Here is a 21,850-nt window from a genome sequence, read left to right as displayed (position 1 = left end):
GGCTTTAAACTCGATTATTACGGTGGTTTGAAATTTTCCTCCTTCAAATTTACAGAGAAACGAATGGAAAACATTACATAAATTAGCGTAATTCCGTAATCATGAGGGATGAATCAGGATGAATGTTAATAAAAACTTACTGCAAACTTACTTTTATAATAAAATAAAAACACAAACCAACTGCTGTCCAAAGAGGAGCCGTCGAGTCGCTTCCCACAGCGGTTGCAAATTTATTTTCATAATGGAAAAAAACACAAACCAACCCAACCTACCCCAATAAGCGAATCCAGGCATAGAACCAAACGCATACATGTGTCCGAGAATTACCCAAGTCATTGACAGCGTCCGAATCCCGTTCAATGAAGTAATAGCTCCTTTCGGTGATTCTGTTGACAGGATGGCTTTCATGTTCCGGATTAGTGAAAAGGAGGTCGCAAAATCGTACAAAAAACTGCGCCCTGTGGAAAACAAGTCATCGAATATTTTAAGACATGAATGTTGATTGGTTTGGTTACCTTCGGATCGAATTTAGCTTATTCCCTTACACAATTATGTGTTATATATTTAGTTATAGAGCTGAAGATATGAAACTTCTAGTACTTTTTTTTTTAACAACTTTGTTTTTTTCCTTGGTTTATACTACCTCACTTAGACAGGTTTTATTCAAATGCTGAAGGAGTAACAATGAAAAATCTAGATCGGGCAAGCAAAGAATCTAAAGGACGGTGGATTAAATAAAAAATGCCAAAATTGACACGAAGCAGAACACTTTACAAATGGTCATAATAACAGTATTAGTTCACCAGTTCACAATCGGACTCCTGTGAGCTGGATAGGATAAAACAAACAGAAACGTACCAATAAAATCATGTCCCGTTTTCATGATACGAGTTGACAATTCACCGCTGTTTCCGCTATCTCCCTTCTCCGGTTTAAATTCCGCAACTTCGTGACTGGTGTCCGTCACCGGTGGTTTGACGTCATTCTTGAAAGATTCATGCAGTGCGTTGCCGATCATCTCGGTGAACGTTCCAAGACAAACCATGAATGCCAAAAAGGCGCATAAAAGGCTAACGAAAAATGAAAAGTTAGTTGAGCCGCACTCCAAAGTCTCACAATGCTCAAATGTGGACCAAAGGCTCCCCTTAAGGTGAACTTTCAGGAAAAACCAAAGGAATAGTTATGAATTGTCCTTTTATCTGTGTCTCCTAATTGTTCCCGCCTTTTATTTGATTTCGGTCATTCAGGTTTTACAAAAAAAACTCGACCAATCAGAAGCGTCCATCCAATATCGCAAACTCAGCAAAACAAAATCGAAGATTTCAGTATTTAGAAGGCGGCAAGATGGCGAACGTTGAGAATGAGGGTGACTATGAAAGCTATGAAAGTGAATCAAGTTGATAGTGGAGAATTAGTGGTTCATGAAGGAGATTTACGTGTTGGGGATGAAAATGAAAAATATGATGAAAATATACCAAAGTTGGTATTTGACGAACAGGTAACTCGACTATTTAAGCAAGGACAAGAATGAAAGGAGTGGGCGATTGAAATAAACTAATCCGAGTGCATTTCTTTCTGCAAATCGACGAAGGTCACTCACATGGCGAGGTAATTTCCAGTGCTATATTCCAAAGGACTTTCACATGCCATAGTTGTAGGTGCAAATGTTATCACGTTTTGTAATGCTGAATGGGAGAGAAAAATACACGTTTTTCTATAAGAACATAAGGACATCCAAAATTATTGAAGCCTTCGAATGTTCTTAACTTTTTTTGAGTTTTAAGCCTAAAAATGTTCTTAACTTAACTATTTTAGCCATCGGAGCGTTATGTTCTTATAAAGTTTGTTCTTATGAAACACGGGTCCCAAGGGTCCCAAAAAACTAAAAAACGTCAATTATTTCCACGGGAAAGTGGGTTTTTAAATTTGCGAAACATTTGCACTGCAACGACTTCTTACAAAAACGCTAATTTTCACACTCTTCCCCTGACCACTTTCGCTTTCGTTTTCAACCACCCACCTAACCATCCAACAAAAAAATCGGTCACGTAACTCTCGAACCCCCATCCAAAAAATCCATAATGGCTTCCCCACGGCTCATAGAAAATTAGACTTTTAGTATATAGACTAGCCGTCACCCGGCGTCGCACCCGCCGAGTAGAGTGTTGTTGAACACATCAAAAGCCCTTTGGATGGTGAGGGAGGGTAATAAGATTGAATTCTAAGCGGAAAAAACAAAATATTACCACTTATCAATGATTGAAGCTTGAAAAATCGCATATTTTATGTTTGGTGACGTCATTTGGGACCTAAGTGACGTCATCGAAAGGGTAATAAACTTTTCACTCAACTGAAAGTATTTCTTCATTGACTGAAAAGATTCTTTTGATGATTTCCGATCCAATGAGGGGTCAACCATTGCTTAAATCCTTATCAAACTCGAGATATTGTATTTTTTAGTTTCTGATGACGTCATCGGGCCAAAGATGCCCGAATATATTTATTTTCGAAAGTGTCTTTATACCCACTCTTACCTTTCCCAACTTATTCTCTATTAAATTCCCGACCCAATGAGGGGTCAACCATCTCTCAACTCCTTTCCAATCTCGAGATATCGCCTTATTGAGTTTCTTAGCTATCTTCCGTAAAAGCCCGGGCTATATAATATACGGTCTATCACGTTGCTATGTGAACGGATTTAAGAAAAATGGCCGATTCCCGATGTAAACAAAACACAGGGACAGGGAACAAAAATGTCATAGATTAGAAAAAGTTTATTTTTCCAATTTTCCCCTCCCGATTAACCATTTTACTTTTTATATAGACATATAATGATTAATAACTGAATACTTTAAAAGCAAGAAGCTAAGCTCGAAGGCCAAAATCATTTAGACAGAAAACATGACTTTAGCGAGGACAAAAAACTGGTACGATATAAAATGAAAATATCAGCCGCTCAATATTAAAGGAACCCAAAGAAATGGAAGATAGGATAATGTCAATATTTTTATAATGAGGTTTAGTGTTAATTGAAGAGGTGCTAGTGATAAATTTAATGTGTATAAATCTGAATGAAATTAGATATGATGGTGTCAATAACTATAACCTTTTCCTATTTACAACATAATAAAAATAATGGAAAATAAAGTGAAAGTGTATTTTAAATTTTGCTTATCATTGTTCTATAGTTCTTGGTTAAACAACAACATTGTGATAAGGAAAAAGTCTAATATATAGTCATTGTCAAAGATATTCAACCATACGTTTCAACATGATAATGTATCTACACTATTGTACGTACCAAATATTCATTATTCGACCTAAAAAGTGAGTCGGTCAATCGACCTAAAAAGTGAGTCGGTCTAAAAAGTAAGTCAGTCGGTCGGTCTAAAAAGTGAGTCGGTCGAACGGTCTAAAAAGTGAGTTGGTCGAACGGTCTAAAAAGTGAACCGGTCGGTCTAAAAAGTGAACCAGTCGGTCTAAAAAGTGAACCGGTCGGTCTAAAAAGTGAGTCGGTTGGTCGGTCTAAAAAGTGAGTCGGTCGGTTGGTCTAAAAAGTGAGTCGGTTGGTTGGTCTAAAAAGTGAGTCGGTCGATCGGTCTAAAAAGTGAGTCGGTCGATCGGTATAAAAATTGAGTTGGTCGATCGTCCAAAAAGTGAGTCGGTGGGTCGTCTAAAAAGTGAGTCGGTGGGTCGTCTAAAAAGTGAGTCGGTCGGTCTACAAAGTGAGGCGGTCGGTCGGTCTACAAAGTGAGGCGGTCTGTCGGTCTACAAAGTTAGGCGGTCGGTCGCCCTACAAAGTGAGGTGGTCGGTCGATCTAGAAAGTGAGTCGGCTGGCCGGTCGGTCAGTCAGTGTCGGTCGGTCGTTGAAACGAACATATTTGTATTTGTGATTGCCGCCTACAAAGACTACCAAATTACTTGGATGTATATTACCATGCAACAAAAATATGCCACTCTCAATTTTCAAGATGGCTAAAGTAAATGTTTCCATTGGTCGGTCTTTGGTCTTTGTTTATTTTGTTAAGATGGTTGGTTGCGATAAGCCCCATAATAATTTCTGAAGAACAACTCAACTGTACAAATCCATAACAAAATGTTCTCTATTTAAGAAACAGGATACCATGACCATTAGACCATTCCCTATCCATGTACAAACGATGGCACCATCAGTGACCAGAGCAGAGAGACCAGATCAATCAATCAATATTAAGAAACCAAAGAAAGAAAAAGCAAAATAGCTGTTGAGCTTCTTCTGTTTATTTACTTTTACGAAAATTACCAGTAAAGTAGAATTTCGAAAACGGAGATACGCTTCCGAACCGGGCGACGTTTCCCGATCGGCAAGGAACCGTAGGCATGTTTTCCCGTGCCGTGTCTGAAAAAAACGTACTCCGCCGCGAAAAAAGAACACTGTACTGTTTTCCCGCTCGGAGCTCGATTTAAAATGAAAGTTGGAAAAAAATCCATAATGGCCACCCCACGGCTCATAGAGAATTAGACTTTTAGTATATAGAAGGGTCAGCATAAGGGATCCGAGTGAAATTAGGACTAACAAGTGATACTTTTATGGACCTACCTGGTTATGCATTTAACACATATATAATTGATATCACGTGAGCGTGACCATTAAACAATCATTCAGAACACAAATAGTGACAATATATTAAAATTAGTCGTTTGTTTCTTATAAAAAAACGTTTAGAAACCAAAATTTCATGCTCTTGAAATATTCTTTCATGTTCAAGACTTTGTGAGCAAAAAAACATCTATCTCATCAAAAAATTGAGTAATTTGGCTAAGAACATTGATGTATGCTTATTAATAGTGATTCTTATAGATAAACATGCGTTTTTTTAGCCACCGAAATTTTTTTGAAAAAATCTACTTGAGCCATCTTTTACCTATGATGGTACCCTACTTTCATGCAAAAAATCAGAAAAAGTTATTGACCCAATTTTTCACAAAGTCCAAAAAACCCGTTTTTTAGCCGTTTTTTGGCCCAAATTTGCCCAAATATTTTTCTTTTGAAAGTCAGACTCCGTCACATTCGAGGGTCTATAGTTACACATCTTTGTGCAAAAAATCATAAAGAATGAAAGAGCCAATCTCGAGAAAAGCTAATACCTAAGTAATTAATGTGCTTATAAAAAAATATCGAATTTGGCCAGTTTTTCTATAAAAATACTCCAAGCAACCAAAATTTCATGTCTAAACACACACATTCTTCAAAAGTAAGCCCTCATGAGCAAAAAAAACATCTATCTCATCAAAAAATTGAGTAATTTAACTAAGAACATTGATGTGTGCTTATTAATAGTGATTCTTATAGATAAAAATGCGTTTTTTTAGCCACCGAAATTTTTTTGGAAAAATCTGCTTGAGCCATCTTTTGCCTATGATGGTACCCTACTTTCATGCAAAAAATCAAAAAAAATTAATGATCCAATTTTTCACAAAGTCCAAAAAACCCGTTTTTTAGCCGTTTTTTTGGCCTAAATTTGCTCCCAAATTTTTTTTTCTCGAAAATCGGGCTCCGTCACATTCGAGGGTTTATAGTTACACATATTTGTGCAAAAAATCAGAAAAAACTAATGAGCCAATCACGAGGAAAGCTAATAACGAACGAACGAACGAACGAACGAACGGACGAACGAACAGACGAACGGACGGACAAAGGTTAATTTATAGGACCTCCACCCCACCGGGGTAGGTCCAAAAATGAAAGAAGAGCTCTGGCGTAAAAGGGGCCGGCTCTAAATTAGGGCCAGCGTAAAAAGGGGCCGATAAGGGCCGATAAGGTATTAAAAAGGCGTCCAAACCTTGGTTGAATAAGGGCAACAATTTTGCCAGCTCTTCTTGAGTGCATTGATCCGGAAAACACATTCCATAAGTGCCAGGAAATTGATACTAATATGATGGAAAGAAAAAGATGGTGATTTAACCATAAATAATGGGATGTTCCATATATCCATACAAGGGGGTGGACGAACATTTTCAAGGCAAAGTGTGTACCCCTGGAAAGTGGCAAAATTTGCAAAAGAATCCTTGGAAAAATTCAATCTTTTCATATCGTAAAAGCGAAGGAACTAAAATCAGTCTTTTGCCCCTAGAAATTTTGAAACAACCTTTTACCCCCTGAAAAAACGAAAAAATACTTGTTTACACCCCCTGGAAAATCTTCTCTGATTACCCCCTGGAAATGCTCGTCCAACCCCTGTTTGGATATAAAATGAAATGGTCCAATCAACGAATTAAAAAATATAAACGCAGACCTTACCACTCAAACGATACTTTGATGAAACGGAACGGAATAATCTGACTCCACAGTAGTCTGAATCGCAGACTTCCTATATAGATATACTTCCTATAAGAAACTTTTTTCGCTAGAGGATGAGCAGAAGCCTAACGCCTCTTTTGAACTGATAAAAAATCAATCCTTGAATAAATACGCGAGTTATCCATTATGACGGCATTTGGTGAGTTAGTTCTAGTTTAAACGGCCGAGTTTCTGCTCTGTCTATTCTAATTGATAGAGTAGGCGAAAAGTGGGCGCAAAGTTGGCAGTTAAAATCTTTGCTAGGAAAAGATTGAATAAAGACATTGTATTGACGTCAAAAGAGGGCCTCTCTTTAATTCGATTTTCAAGGGGAATAGGATTTTCGTCGAATAAGGGAGCGTATCGTATAGTAGAGCGTCTTTTATGGGAGTTTCTTGCTGAATGTTGACGGTGACTTTCAATATCATTGAGTAATGGAGCGTATCGAATAGTAGAACGTCGAATTAGAGAGCGTCCACTGTAGCTAAAATAACTCACCAAAAGACGTCATAAATTATGGAACCCCCTGTTTAATAGGATTAAAACGATTGGAAGGACGAATTAGTTAGTGGATGGCATCAGGCTACGAGTTTGGTGAACCTTCCGAGTCTTTTAATAGTGGCTGAAGCTGTGTCCATGATATTTGAGAGAGTAAAGCCTCGGGGACACGAGTTAGTGCAATGAAACGCGTCCATCCCACCAACACAAGAAAAAGTGTGTGTCTCATGTTTTTTTGTTTCATGAGACAAAAAATTAGGGAAATACCCAAAAGACACGCTGATTTTGTCCCTGGGACAAAAGTGAGTTTTCACTTTTATGGGTAGAAAGAAAAAAGGAATGGAGACACGAGAAAGCGTTTCAGGTTGGTGGGATGGAGCATATCAGCATGTTGCATTGCACTAACGTGAAAAAAACTTCTCGTGACCCACGCTTTAAATGTTTCACTTCTAATATGGTGGAGCGTCGGTCAAAGAGACCAACAGCTCGCAAGTCCAAACATTTTGTACTCGAAATCTCTTGATTGCGATTCCGCGCAGTGCCCCCTCTTATGAGGGAGCTACCACGTGTCAAAGACGACAAGTACCCTTTTCGAAAGTGAAAGAAGTTTAATTTTGAATGGATGGTTTACGCATAATAATCGCTTGTGGTCTTAAGAAATTGTCTTCTGGGAAATTCCTGTTAAGTAGGGAAAACCCATAAGTCATATTAAGTAACATTGCACTTATCTCATTGTCTTATTTACTATATAATTGGTTGCAATTATCATTTATAATTTGTGCACGTATAAGAGTAATCTCATAACCGATCACCATTGCTAAGGCATATGATGATCTGAAAAGTTTCTCCAGCGGAATTTTACAAAACCGCGTTCGGCGGGGTCTGGGAAAAACTATGACACGTGACCAGATACCGGTATCCGATTGGCCCGCAGTTTTCAAGATTTATTTATCATTTTATAGGAAACAATTTTTTGTAAGAAATAAGTAGCAAAATCCTCTGTATCTTTTGAAAAATTGAATATTTTCCAAGAATTTTTTCAGATGATAACAGGCAATTGTACATGGAACAATCTGAATCTTCACCTGTCAAAAATACTAACTTTTTTCCTGTTGGAATGCCCTTTGAGCACCTGAACATATCATGGCTACAAAATCATAAATAATATAATTTAATTTGGAGTTTTGAGACCTTTTCAAGCCAAACAATAATTTCCAGAACTTAGAGTTGGTATTTGTTTATCTTCCAAATCTATTAAAAAGTTCTCATGAAAGTTTTTTGAAGTCTGATTGCAAAAAGTATCAACCCAAAAAAATGATCATCGAAACCGCTTAAAAAAGCTCAACAAACATAAAATTTCACCAAAATATTTTATCCAAAAAGAGTATCCAAATATCCAACAATACAAAGAGAGCCTAAACTAGTCAACCTCTTAGTGTTTGAATCAAATTTTTTGTCGGTTGAATGCCTGACAGACATTTCGCACACGTTAAGTTATAATTGTTCTGATAAAATGCTTCATTCCTCCTAATAATCAAGCAGATAGCAAGAGAGAAGTAATCATTACATAAGAGAACATACCTGTAATAATTTGGTTGATATCTGAGCCTTCATCTTGAACAAAAATGAGAAAACATCCAAGCAAAATCAGTGTACAATCAATACACCTTTCAAAACAGTCTTTCAAAGCTTTTAGGTCAATAAGTATGAGCAGCCACTTCTGTGGGTGTATGTCAGAGCTACACTTAAATGAATAAACAACATTTGAAACATTGAATTTTCCTTCATAAGTCTCAAAAGCCATAAGAAAATCAAAACATTGACCAAGAGCCAAAACGTGAATTTCAGGCGCCATCTTGGATTTGGTTCGGAGCAAGAAAGCCACGGTCGCAGTAGAATCGATGTTTAGCCCACGCATCCAAAGACGGCCCGAGCAAATCGATAAATTTTATGCGAATGCTGCGATTGAATCAGATTGAATCGTGAAAAGTACTCTGAAATTTCAGAGTGTCGGCTATCAAAGAAAACCCGAGAACCTTCGCAGGTCTTCTTGCAGAACCATTCCCTTTAGAGCGCATGCGTGGAATGAGTGGAGCACGAAGAGCTGCTTGGAGGTTAGTATAAGAGAACCAATTACACGTTTTTTTTTATAAGAGATTAAACCTAGTGACAACCACAAACAAATTCATACTCCTTATACTGACCATGGAGGTATAAAGAAACAGGAGAAGTATGCTATCGTAACCATGCTCGCCCTACGATTAAAAAAATTACGAGGTATGCATGCTCATAATCTCATATATCGTGCATTTTTAATGAGCTCTTTTGTTGATAGGTGAAATCTTATTGGCTAACTTAAGTGTTGGAAATAAGATGAGACGAGATTCATTGTTTTTGACATTGGTGTAAGAAAATATTTGGATTATAAAAAGGCCTGTAAACTTTGCAATCCTTCATCAAAGGACAAAATTTTTCGATCAACATTTTCTTCAAGGTGAACTCTATTGCTTAATACTTTCCTCCAACAACCTCCAGCGACTTTTTGTCTACAAATTGGGTCTGAAATTGTGTGTGCTTATACATAACTTTTTATTTTCTGGCTAGAGAAAATATCTTTTCAAAACAATATTTAATGGATGACAAAATTGAACGCAAACTTATTTCGTGGAGCTAAATTTTATTTTATTCTCGTATATTAGAAGGCTAGAAATCTTCGATGCTGATAGTAAGAATGTTCAGAGCAAACTTGAGTTCTACTAAAAAGTCGTATTTCTTCGGGCGAGCCTAGAATTTCTTTTGATTTATTACATAAAAGAAATCAAAAGACTTTAACGACCAATTACCGACAAATTCATCTCCTGTCTTTCTTTATACCTCTATGTACTGACTGACGTTTTGTATACTTTAATGGGTTAAACTTTCGCGGGGATTAAATTTCGCGTGTACCTAATTTTGCGTGTGGCACTATTGGGTGGCAATATTTTCACGATTTTGTGACTTCTACTTTCAAATCATGCATGTTGGTTGTTCAAATACACATTATTTGCGCTTCTTTGATGTAAGTAACCATTCAAATAGTATTTTGAGTATTGTTTAGAAATATTGCGCGGATGAGGCCCTTCCAAATTTCCGATGGGACTTAATTTTGCGGATTTTCGCGGATGACACCCGCGAAATCTGCGAAATTTTATCCCCGCGAAAGTTTATCCCATTAAAGTAGAAGGTCTGCGATTCGGACTAGAAGACTGACATTAGTGAGCTTATGTATCGGAGGATAACGATGACGGTAAATAAAGTCGGCACAAAACAAAGTCGATAGTTGATGTACGGCTCTATATCGCCTTTGCGCACCTAAACAGACGACGGTATTTTGGTGTTTATACCGTTGTCGAGCAAAGTGGACGGTGATTTTGGAGACATGTCAACTTTGCTTTATACTGTCTCCTTCGATTTATCTCGAATACATAAACTTGCTTTTACCTGTTTAGCGAAGAAGAAAGTAGCCCTGCAGTATTTGACTTCTTCCACACCTTTACATTCATCATATGCTCCGAGCCAACTGAAATCACCCATCAAGAATCGTGATGGCGGCTTCCCCCAAGTGTCCAGTACTGTATGATAGCATGAAATACGTTAATAGCCTATTTCATAGGATTGAGCTTTTCCAAAAAAAACATTTGAATAATCTAGATGGAAATATCATTTTTGGAAAAGTACCCCCGGACAAGCATTAGTTGACCCCTGGACACTCAAAATTACCCTCAAACAGGAAGAAATCAGCCCAAAAAACAGAGCAAGCTTACCCCCCCCCGAACACAGCAAATTTTGTAGATTTTTCACTACCCCCGGACACTATATCCACCACCATCCCCCCCATGTACGAACATTTTCTGGAAGAGCCCATTCGTGTTTTTAGTAGATGGTATTTGTCTACCTAATTGCGGTGATCAATTTTCATGATTGAACAGTTTTTCGCGAATTGAGATAAGTTCAAAAAAAAATGCAAAACTATGGAAAAGAGTTTTTGATTCCCAAGTCGATTGAATGATTACAATAAAATCAACTTTTGTCAACGGCTTTCTCGAAGGGAAATCTACACGTATTTGTACATTTCCCCGTTGTAAATTGAATAGAAACAAGCTAGATGCTGAATGGACCTACCTGATGATGAAAGTTAGATAGCAATGCGAGGAGAAAAAAATCAGTCAGAAAATATAGCGTTTAGCAAAAATGCATAACGCAATAAATTCATCATTGATTGTTGATGGGGGGAGAGGGAAGGGTTGTAGGGAAAAAATAAATAGAAACTTCTGGTCGCAAAAAATCAGTTTTATTGACAATTGAATCATGCTTGATGGTGAGCATTGTTATGAATAATGTTTTTGTGTGAAAAACATAGAAATACAAGGATGAAAATCAGCAAAAACGGCGATTTCCGGCATTTTCAACCGGAAAAATTTTATTTTCAAAAATCAAACTCGGCCATGTTTTGAGAATTGCGAATACGCATCTTTCTGCAAAAAATCATGAAAAACTAAAGATGAAAATTCGAGAAAATGTAAAAAAAAACGGTTTTTCCGGCATATTCGGCCGGAAAAAAATGTTTTTCGAAAATCGGGCTCCGTCACTTTTTAGGTGTTGTTATTTTACATCAGTGTGCACAATTTAATAAAAAAATATAAAGTACAGCTCGAGATATTCAAGAAATACCGTTTTTCCGGCGAAAATCGGCTGTTCCGGCGATTTTCAGAAAGTTCCGGCTTCTAAAATCAATTTTATTGAAAATTGAAACATGCTTGATGGTGGGCATTGCTACTAATAATGTTTTTGAATGAAAAAACAACCAATTATAAGAAAAAAGTCAAATGAAAATCCTGAAAAACCGCGATTTCCGGCATATTTCCGGCATTTTCGGCCGGAAAAAATAGATCTCAAAAATCAGACTAAGCCATGTTTGGGCAATATTAATACGCATCTTTGAGCAAAAAATCAGAAAAAACTAATGATAAAATCTCGAGAAAATGCCAAAAAACCAATTTTTCAGGCATATCGGGCTCCGTCATTTTTAAGGTATTGTCATTTTACATCAGTGTGCAAAATTTCATAAAAAAATGTAAAGTACAGCTCGAGAAATTCAAGAAATACCGTTTTTCCGGCGAAAATCGGCTGTTCCGGCGATTTTTAGAAAGTTCCGGCTACAAAAAACAGTTATATTGACAATTAAACCATGCTTCATGGTGGGCATTGCTATTAATAATGTTTTTGTGTGAAAAAACAACGAAATATAAGAAAAAAGTCCGATGAAAATCTGCAAAAACGGCGATTTCCGGCATTTTCGGCCAGAAATGGATTTTTTTCGAAAATCGGGCTCCGTCACATTTTGGGCATTACTATTTTGCATCATTGTGCCAAAAATCAGGAAAAACTAATGAGCTAATCTCGAGAAAAGTTGGTAACGAACTAACGAACTAACGGACGAACAGAGGTTAATTTATAGGACCTCCACCGGGGTAGGTCCAAAAAGCATGTAACAGATGCACAAATCCTATGAAATAGGCTAATTGTTTGGGGAAAGATTTTCTACAGGGAAGATTTCACATGGAGACGTGTAGAATAGTACCCTAGTAATACCCTAGTTTTCGGCACTTACTTACACAAAAAGGCTTAATTTCATACACCAGAAATCTTCTATAAACAGTGCAAATTCCCAAAAAGTCGAAGGGTTGAAAAGTTTTTTCGAGAGAGACAGGTTATAGAGAGGCGAGATAGAGAGATTCTAATGCGTACGATAAGTATTTAAAAAATGTATTTGGCAAAGCCCATTCTATTCCAGGCATTTCAGTATTCATAGTTTCTAGAGGGGTGAAGACGCCCCCCTTAGGTGAGAGGACCCGACCCCCCCTTAAGTGCTAACCCCTCCGTAGGAAATTCATTTAAAATTTCACACCCCCTTAGAAAATCAGTATAAATGAAACGATTGTACAAGAATCATAATTAGGTTAGATGATTTTTGATCCTCCTTTATCTAAGAAGACCCCCCCCCCCTTAGGTAAGAAGACCCCCCCTTAACTGGCAACCCCCCTTAGGAAAGTCATACTTTTAACATGCCCCCTTGCTTTTGGTTCATCAAAACCCAAGACCCCCCTAACTGCAGGAGGGGTAGAAACTATGGTATTACAGCGCAGTTTCTACAGTGTGTCCCAAAAAAGCGGACAGATTTAAAAGAAAAGTAAAATCTTAAAAAACTCGCTTTTTAAACTGGGCTTGAAATAGGCTGCTGGCATCCACTAACGGATTCATACTCCTTATAGAGGATGCTTAATAAGCGACATTTCCTTTGTCCAGAGATTTTCCGCCTTTAGCCGATATACGGCGAAAGACATTTTTAGCTGGCGAGTGTCTACAAATATAACATTACGTAATGTTTAAATTTTCTGTGAGGCACCAAATCATAGATTGGAAAATATATTTGGATTTCGAAAAAAAAGTAGGCGGAAGGAAATTTGCTTTTTTTTCTTCCTCCTTTCTTGTTTAATGTGGAGATTTTGTAAAATATGAGAAGTTAGATTTATTGAATTTAAGTGCCCTGATGTATCTTCTGTGTGCACCAACAAAATTACTACAGTGTGTCCCAAAAAAGCGGACAGAAGTAAAAGAAAAGTAAAATCTTAAAAAACTCGCTTTTTAAACTGGGCTTGAAATGATTGAAATATAGGCAAAAATAAAATAATGTATTGTTTCCGGAAACCGGCCAGGTGAAAAATAATAATTTTCTGACCCGGCCGCAGACTATGGGTTCATCTAAATGGTTCATCATAAAGAAAATCATGTTGACCGTTCAAGCTATCAAAGCCATTTCGTTAGATATTCCCGCTTGTAAATCAAGTTAAAAAAGCAAAAAGAAACAAACAATTTTCCAGCCGGCCGCATGAAAGCTTTTTTCATTCACCCACATTCCGGAAACACTACATTTTTCCATTTTCGCCTAAGGTTACAATTCTGTTCAATTGATATTCAATTCCCAAAATGATTGAATGGATTATGGAGAGTGAAATATAACTAGAAAACTTGTTCGAGTTAAGGACACATTCGAGTCATAAAGACTCAAGAGGTTACAGTATGTGGCCCCCAAAACGGCAATCAAATTTGAAATTTCTCTCAAATCTAGAGGAAAAGAGATTTTACAAAAATTTTTGCTGCATGAAAACCTTTAACATCTCTACTTTATTTCCTGGAAGTTCTTTTTCAAAATTTTCAATTTCAACAATATTTTTCAATCGCTCGCAATAGGTAGCTTTTTTCTAATGGCCCCCAAAACGGAGGTTTGAAATTTTAGCGATTTCTCGAGATATCTTTAAGATATGAATACAAAATTTTGACCATAGTTTTGAAATATGATTAAGAGGGTTTTGGGCATAAATTTATTTGATAAAATTTGTACAGTATACCCCTGGTTGTCAAAACGGAGGTTTGGGGCCCCCAAAACGGAGGTGTAGTTAAAATCAAATAATTTAGCCCAGTGGTAATAGGGGGAAAAACTATGAACATATTTGTGTTTTCCCTTAAATCTACGACCCGATGGATGTAAAATTTATGATTTTTATGAAATAATATTTCAAGATTTTCCATATTGCAAAGTCCAAACTGAAAATTTAGAAATTTTCAAAATGACAATTTTGATTTAACAACGTCTTGATCAAGTTTTTGAAAACAAATCTCTTTTGAAAATAGTTCCATTCATGTATGGAATAAGCTGTGAAAATTTTAGAAAAAAAGCTTGACTGAAACTGAAAATATTAAGCTTTAAAGATATTTTTCTCCTATATTTTGCAAAAAAAAGACAGAATTTGCCGTTTTTGCTGATTCAGCGAAAATTTTTACATATAATGTTAATTTTTTGTTATAAACCATTAACTCAAGGTGATAGGAATAGAATTTCGAGATTTTTTCTCTTTCTCATATTTAGAATTTTCGGTTTTGTCAATGCTGATTCTAGGGCTCCAAAATACTGGTTGACCTTCAAGATGCTATATCTTTTACCCAGCCTCTAAAGTCACAGATGTATTTGCATTTTCTGAACGGCATTAGGTGTAGAAAGTTTCCTATACCCTGTTTTCATAACTTATTTTCAATATCCAAGGAGCTAGAGTGAGTTATATGCAATTTTTATCTAATTTTGGTGTTAAAATATTTCCTTTAGACGCAAATATGTTATTTTGAATCTGTCTCAAACCAGCAAAAACATGCTCATTTTTAAGTATAAGCATTATTCTTTCAAAATAAACAAAAATCGTTTAATTCTGATAAATCTACAAGTCAGAATCTTCATTTTAATGAAAACCTCCGTTTTGGGGGCCGTCTCCGTTTTGGGGTCCATATACTGTAAAGGTTTTGTTTTTTAAATAAGAGTGAAATCGTTTGCTTATTCATCATCAATTTTAATTTACAAGCTATTTTATGATATTGATGTGGAGCAAGATTGGAAAAACATATTTTTGCTTATATCAGCATAATATAACAATAGGCAGACACTGTCCTGATATGAAATGTGTCTGATATGAAATGGGAACACTTTTATGTAAAAATAAAACCTTCAAAAACACTCCACACTATACAAAATGTAAATTTAAAAACCAAAATATTTCGTTCACCTTTTCCGACAGGTTGTCCAAGCAAAGCGAGAATGACAGCAGGGTTGAGATTGGTTATGTTCATAACGGGACCGAAGAGTTGCATCAAAGAAGCTTGACATTTCAAGGACACGTCCAACTTTGGGAATCCGTCACCTCCTCCTGGTTGTCCTACCTGAAAAAAAAAATAGAGAAATTGAACACCCCTGTGTCACAGACCCACTGGGACCCCAGTCCCACTGGAAAATTTGGCAAAGATTTGGTCCCCGGTGGGAAAATACCTTGGAATTTCAGCCTACTGGGAAATTGACTTTGATTTCATCCCCACTCGAAAATCATTGTCTAAAAATGGCTCTCCAAAACCATCCCCACTGGTTTTTTAACCTTAGAACAATAAAATTTCTATCACCATTGAGATTTCAATAGGAACTTTTATCCCCACTGAAAAAGAAAGTTCCACCGGGGCTGTCTCGGGTAAGTTATGGCATGTCTCAAAAACTGAAAATTACCATAATATTTAGATCGCATTAGTCGACAGAATGACCAAACAATTGACTGAACATGAAGGGTACTATGATGTAGTTTCTAACCTCTGATGTGTAACCTAATTGTTTTTTCGCTGATTTTCACGAAAAATCGCAAAAACTGATTACCATATTACGTAATAATCGATGACGTCATCAAAACTAAAAATTGAATTTCTCAAGAATGGTTTATCCAATTGTCTTCAAACTTTCACCAAAGATGTATCTTACTAAAGTCGATCATTTGAGAAAAATTCTTTTTCGAAATTTTGATGGCGTCAGCAGAAATTAGTAAAAAACCTGTTTCCTATTTTCTGCTGACGTCATCAAAATTTCGAAATTTTTTTTTTAAATGATCGACTTTAGTACCCCGAAAAGTAGGAATTTTACGCTCAAAGCAAAGGAAGATATAACGTAGCCTACTTTATGTTTTGTGTTTAAATCAATGAAATTTAAGAGGAGGAATTCGAATTGGAATTTCCCATTGAACATGCTTCGTTGATATGAAAGCGAAACTAAAGACGTTGGGAAATTTTCAACGGTACACCTTTTCTTAATATTAGCACAAAAGTGCCATGTTAATGTTTGAATGTCCAATTGGAATTTTCCACTGAACATGCTTTGCCATGTTATTGTTTGAATGTCCAATTGGAATTTTCCACTGAATGCTTTGTTGATGTGAAAGCGAAACTAAAGACGTTGGGAAATTTTCAACGGGAGCTAGAAGCGCCGCGACCTCTGCCGTCCTATTTTTTACCCCGCCAAAATGAAATATCGGTCGAGATTGGCATTTTTTTAGTTGAAAAACTGGCAACAATAGAAAGAAAATGCAATTTGTAAGATCAGAAAAAATCTCAAGCCAATCGCGAGAAATGCTCATTTTCCTTTAAAATGACGAAAGGGAATTTCCCCCCAAAAGAAAATCCCATTTTTACGGCCAAAAATAAATTTCGGGAGTTTTTGGCCTAAATTTGTGCCCCCGGCACCAAAATTCGCACCATTGTTAAAAAAATCAGAAAAAACTAATGTGCCAATCCCGAGAAAAGCTGGTAATAGACGGACGAACGGACATGGGTTAATTTATAAGACCTCCGAGGTACACGTTTTTTTTTTATAAGAACGTCAAAAATTTTCGAAGCCTTCGGATGTTCTTAGTTTTTTGGATTTGATGTCTAAAAATGTTCTTAAAATGTTCTTATTTTCAGCATTTTTAGAGCATTTTGATGTAATTTCTTAAGAAATTGCATGTTTTTAAGTCTCCAAAGCCTTAGTATGTTCTTAGAATGTTCTTAGATTTTTGGGCCTCGAAGCCTTATGTTCTTATATAGTTTGTTCTTATAAAAAAAAAAACGTGTAGGTCCAAAAATATCGAAAATTTGAAGTTGCCGAGTAAAGGTATTTAACCCTTTAAGTACCAATGACGAGTATACTAGACATGGGCTATAGGCGAAGGTCTCCTGTAATGCCCAGTTTGAGTTAGAAATCGCCATTTTTGGTCTAACTCGTAGGAAAAGGATTGGCTTTCAAGGTCAAGCAAGAAAAAAAAATCAAAGTGAGTCTTTCCAGCGAGGTTTTAAGTAAAAAAGTCAAAAAAATACAAAAATTTGACAAAAATCCACTTTTTTAAAGATTTTGACCGTTCTTGACCATTTTTGGTCCAACGAGTAAAACACGGGTACGAGTTAAAGGGTTAATATTAAAGGGTTAAGATACAAATTATAATCAATTTCGAGTACGATATTTCTTTTTGACCCTAAAATCAAAATCTTTATTATTTATTGGAGTCAATAATTCGATATATTAGTTCTCCCTGCCAACACAAACTCAAAGAAATGTGCATTGTAACATCTGCATTACCAGTTTGGCAGCTTCTTCCTTTTCATTGAACACTTTGATTCCTTTGTGATGGTAAAGAGAAAGGTCGAGATCGCCTTTATATAGGTAAATATTGCGCTGTGTCGTGTTACATCGAGAAACCCTTCTGTCGTTGGACGGAAAAACCACTTTGATGCAGTAATCAACCCTCCCATTGAATATCATTTCATATACACCCTTCTCGCCGTCGTCCCAATTGTTTTCGGCAATCTTTTTTTTACCAGATTCTGGTGACAATGAAGTGAAATAGACTCCCTCACCAAATACTGCATCAAAGCTCTGACTAGATCCATACATATATTTTGACTGCAATATCGACAAAGCGCTCGATTTATCTGTGTAGTGATACAAAGTGAGAGACATCTAAAATGAGAATACACACCACATTTTCTTTTAAGGGCTCTGATCTGACCATAGTGAATTTTCATATTTGTCCTGTATAAAATGTGGTTTTCTGATTGATGTAACCAACAAATCTAACAAAACTAAGGTGTGTTATACATTTTCTTTTAGGCCAACTATTGCTGAATTTTAAATTCGCAATAAGAAAAAATTCATAAAGAGGTTTAAAAATGAAAGTATATATTCTTGCACACTTACCTTTATATATCTTTATATATGTATTGCCAAGAAGTTTTCTAAGGTCGTTGAAAAGAGAAGTTGTCTAATCTACACTGGCGAATGATATGAAAGAAACTTGCAGGAATAGACGCAAACAAAACATTTGTTTATTTATAACAAATTTGAAAGGGCTGATGGGAAAAACCACACATACAAACAGACTAGTCTACAACACAAATTCTCGAGTTTTCTAGTCCAAATATGACTTAACTATACTATTACCACACACTTCAAGGCGACATTACTCTAAAATAAATTTCTACCCTTTGATAATTTCTGCGCCTTGATTTTTAAAGTTACTACAGACAACTCTCTAATTCGAATCTTTTATCAGAATCTTTCTGTAATTCGAGCTATATTATTGACCCCCTCAGCTGAAAAGTATTTGAAATTACTCTGTAATTCGAATATTTCTCTAATCCGAAAAAAATCTTTGGTCTTTGAAGATCAAATAAGAGAGAGAGATTCATTAAGTTTTACTGATTCCCGATAAAAAAACGACATGACTGCTGATATCGGTATTTTTTATTTGGAAAAACTCCATTGCGAAACGGAAATGCTTCCTTCCGTTGCTCTTCCGAAACGCACTGAAATCAGCACAGTGCCGTAGGAAGCATTTTCATATTGGGGGGGGGGGGTGAAGTTTAGTGACACTGCGAGGGCCAACCGTTGTTTGGCCCGAGGGGGGGAATTTCGAAAATGTGAGCTCTAGATTGCTTAAAAATACACTCTAAACATGCACATAAAGACAATTATGACAAATTAAACAAGCAACATGCTGAATGGACCTACCTGTTGATCAAAATCAGAAAAAAAATAGGACAAATAGCAAGGGAATAAGGAAGTGTAGTGAGCAGCTTGAATAGATTACCGTGAGTATCAGAGCTCAAATTAGTCAAAAAAGTAAAAAAAAACAAAAAACATTAGGCACTTTTCTACCCAAATTACCATTAAATATTACCATTTTATATCACTATACAAAAAATAAGAAAAAAATACCAAGCCAATCTCGAGAAATGCTCATTTTCCCTAAATATGACAAAAGGGAATTTCCCCAAATAAGAAAATCCGATTTTTACGGCCAAAATAAATTTTCCGAAAAAAACTGCTTCAGCCACTTTTTAGAAAACCTTTCCCTCCATCTTTATGCATAAAATCAGGAAAAACTAATGAAGCAATTTTACATCAAGTCCAAAAAAACTTATTTTTAGGTAGTTTTTGGCCCAAACTTGCGAAAATCCGTATTTTACGAAGAAAAAAAATTTTCCGAGAAAAATTAATTCAGCCACATTTTAGGGTGCCTTGCACTCTATCTTTCTGCCATAAATCAGGAAAAACTAATGAAGCAATTTTGCACCAAGTCCAAAAAACCTTATTTTTAGGTAGTTTTTGGCCCAAATTTGCCCCCCAAAATTTTTTTTTTTCAAAAATCGGGCTCCGTCACTTTTTAGGCATTGCTATTTTGTATCATTGTGCAAAAAATTAAAAAAAACTAATGAGCCAATCCCGAGAAAAGCTTGTAACAGACGAACGGACAACGGTCAAATTAAAGGACCTCCCGGTAGGTCCAAAAAGGAAAACTTTGCATTTTGCAAAATAACCATTTTTGAAAAACCCAGTTGCTACGGCACAGCAGCATGAACACTTCTTAACCGTAACAAACACCATACTGGATAACTTCTGAACATGGTCTGACTGTCAGACGAACATTTCGTTGATCTTGATTAAGAAGTTTTATTGAAAAGTGCGAATACTCTCGCGTGAGACCGCACCGAATATCTTGACGTGACCAATATGTGACAGCCAGATTAGGGAAATTCAAAATATACAATCCATTCCTTTGATAAAAAGATAGGAAAAATCTGAATACATATTTGAAAACAGCGATTTTCAAAGTTTAAAACAAGCAACGTGCTGGTAGGCTACACGCTTCTTTTTTTATAAGAATGGTGTAAATCCATTTCATCATGGATATTCTTAACTTTTTTCGGAAAATCATCCTAAAAATTTCTTACAGTACATTCTTAGCTTCGGATCCTAATTCAGACTAGATTTAACATTTAGTACATACGTCTCAAGCATAAAATGACATTTTTGTGAAAGGAGTGAGCCTTACTTCGGGGTAACAGACAATTTAATTGAAAATGCTCTAAAAATGACATTCTTAGCTTGAGTAGCAAAATTCCATGGCGATATGCTAAGAATAGCATTATTTTTAATTATTTGGTCATTTTCATCATGGACATTATTATAAAGTGTATACTTATAAAAAAAGCGTGTACCTGATATAGGTAGTCTGAAACATGCTGAATGAAGATGAAAATGTTCGAACGAAAAGGAAAGATAACAGCATAGCATAGAGATGCGTAGCGTGAAAATATGATGAAACTTGTTCCAAGATGGCTTTCCGACAAAAACAATCCTTTATTTCCTCTAAAGATAACTCCATCTCTTTAAAGATAAAATCTAATGAATCAACATCCACAAAGCCGAAATTTGGCCCAAATTTGCCTAAACATTTTCTTTTGAAAATTATCGGACTCCAACAGATTTTAAACATTACCATTTTACCATTTGTGCAAAAATCTGAAAAAAATACCGAGGCAATCACGAGAAACGCTCATTTTCCCTAAAAATGATAAAAGGGACTTTTCCTAAATAAGAAAATGCAAAAGAAGCCAATTTTTAGGCAATTTTTGGCCGAAATTTGCCCAAAAAATATTTTTTTTTCGAAAATCGGTCTCCGTCACTTACTGTCATTTTGCAACATTATGCAAAACTATGAACGAACGAACGAACGAACGAACGAACGAACGAACGAACGAACGAACGAACGAAGGTTAAATTAAAGGACCTGCGAAGTAGGTCCAAAAAGTATATATAAAAGTTTCTTCTTTATAAAATTTTCAGGTACTCGACGAATCTTCACCCAAGCCGCTGAAAATTATCTTTTCAACGAATATTACTGAGTTTTATCCTAAAGAGCACGGACTACCAATTTTTTTTGGAACAGACTTTTGTCAAGAATATCAGATTGAAACAATTGTTCTTTTTCATTGCTTTAACGGTTTTGTCATTACCAAGTTTACGTATGCGTAACTTTCTGCGACGGAGACGGTAAGGTTCTAATTTGACAAGATCCTGAGCAACTGAGGACGACGGTAAATCAGCACTTTTACCGTCCTCATTTTTGCGGGGCAGAACTACGGGATTTTCCAAATCGCTTCAGTTCCTTTACCGTCCTCAAAAGTGCAAAAACATTAACTCGCTATTAAAGCCAGATTGACATTATGTTTTCCAAGGTCTGAAACGCTGCTTCAAAAACGCTGCCAGCTTGTAAAAAAGATTGCAGTTATTCAACCAATCGTCAAAACTAAAGATA

General features: G+C 36.2%; 2 protein-coding genes and 1 non-coding gene across 3 annotated transcripts in view; 1 reads left to right on the top strand and 2 right to left on the bottom strand.

Moving 5' to 3' along the window:
- The window catches only part of LOC136823551 (organic cation transporter protein-like), a 28,676-nt gene extending 22,025 nt beyond the window's left edge, over nt 1-6,651 (top strand). The window contains exon 10 of the mRNA XM_067079740.1: nt 6,628-6,651. The gene's annotated coding sequence lies outside the window, so the exon portion shown is untranslated. The remainder of the gene's footprint in view (nt 1-6,627) is intronic.
- The window catches only part of LOC136823549 (O-acyltransferase like protein-like), a 31,519-nt gene that overhangs the window by 9,141 nt on the left and 528 nt on the right, over nt 1-21,850 (bottom strand). Inside the window, exons 2-7 of the mRNA XM_067079736.1 lie at nt 15,470-15,623; nt 10,299-10,429; nt 5,824-5,911; nt 1,601-1,685; nt 859-1,070; nt 273-458 (exon numbers count right to left, since the gene is read on the bottom strand). Of these exons, the coding sequence (XP_066935837.1) occupies nt 273-458; nt 859-1,070; nt 1,601-1,685; nt 5,824-5,911; nt 10,299-10,429; nt 15,470-15,623 (856 nt within the window). The remainder of the gene's footprint in view (nt 1-272; nt 459-858; nt 1,071-1,600; nt 1,686-5,823; nt 5,912-10,298; nt 10,430-15,469; nt 15,624-21,850) is intronic.
- Nucleotides 7,277-7,411, bottom strand: LOC136823558 (U11 spliceosomal RNA). The gene has a single exon (XR_010849047.1). It is a non-coding gene; the product is annotated as a U11 spliceosomal RNA (small nuclear RNA).

Source organism: Clytia hemisphaerica, unplaced genomic scaffold (genome assembly GCF_902728285.1).
Source record: "Clytia hemisphaerica strain Z4C2 unplaced genomic scaffold, Clytia hemisphaerica genome assembly, whole genome shotgun sequence".
Taxonomy (NCBI): Eukaryota; Metazoa; Cnidaria; class Hydrozoa; order Leptothecata; family Clytiidae; genus Clytia; species Clytia hemisphaerica.
The sequence above is the reverse complement of the archived record's forward strand: the minus strand, read 5'-3'. Positions and strand labels throughout refer to the sequence as shown.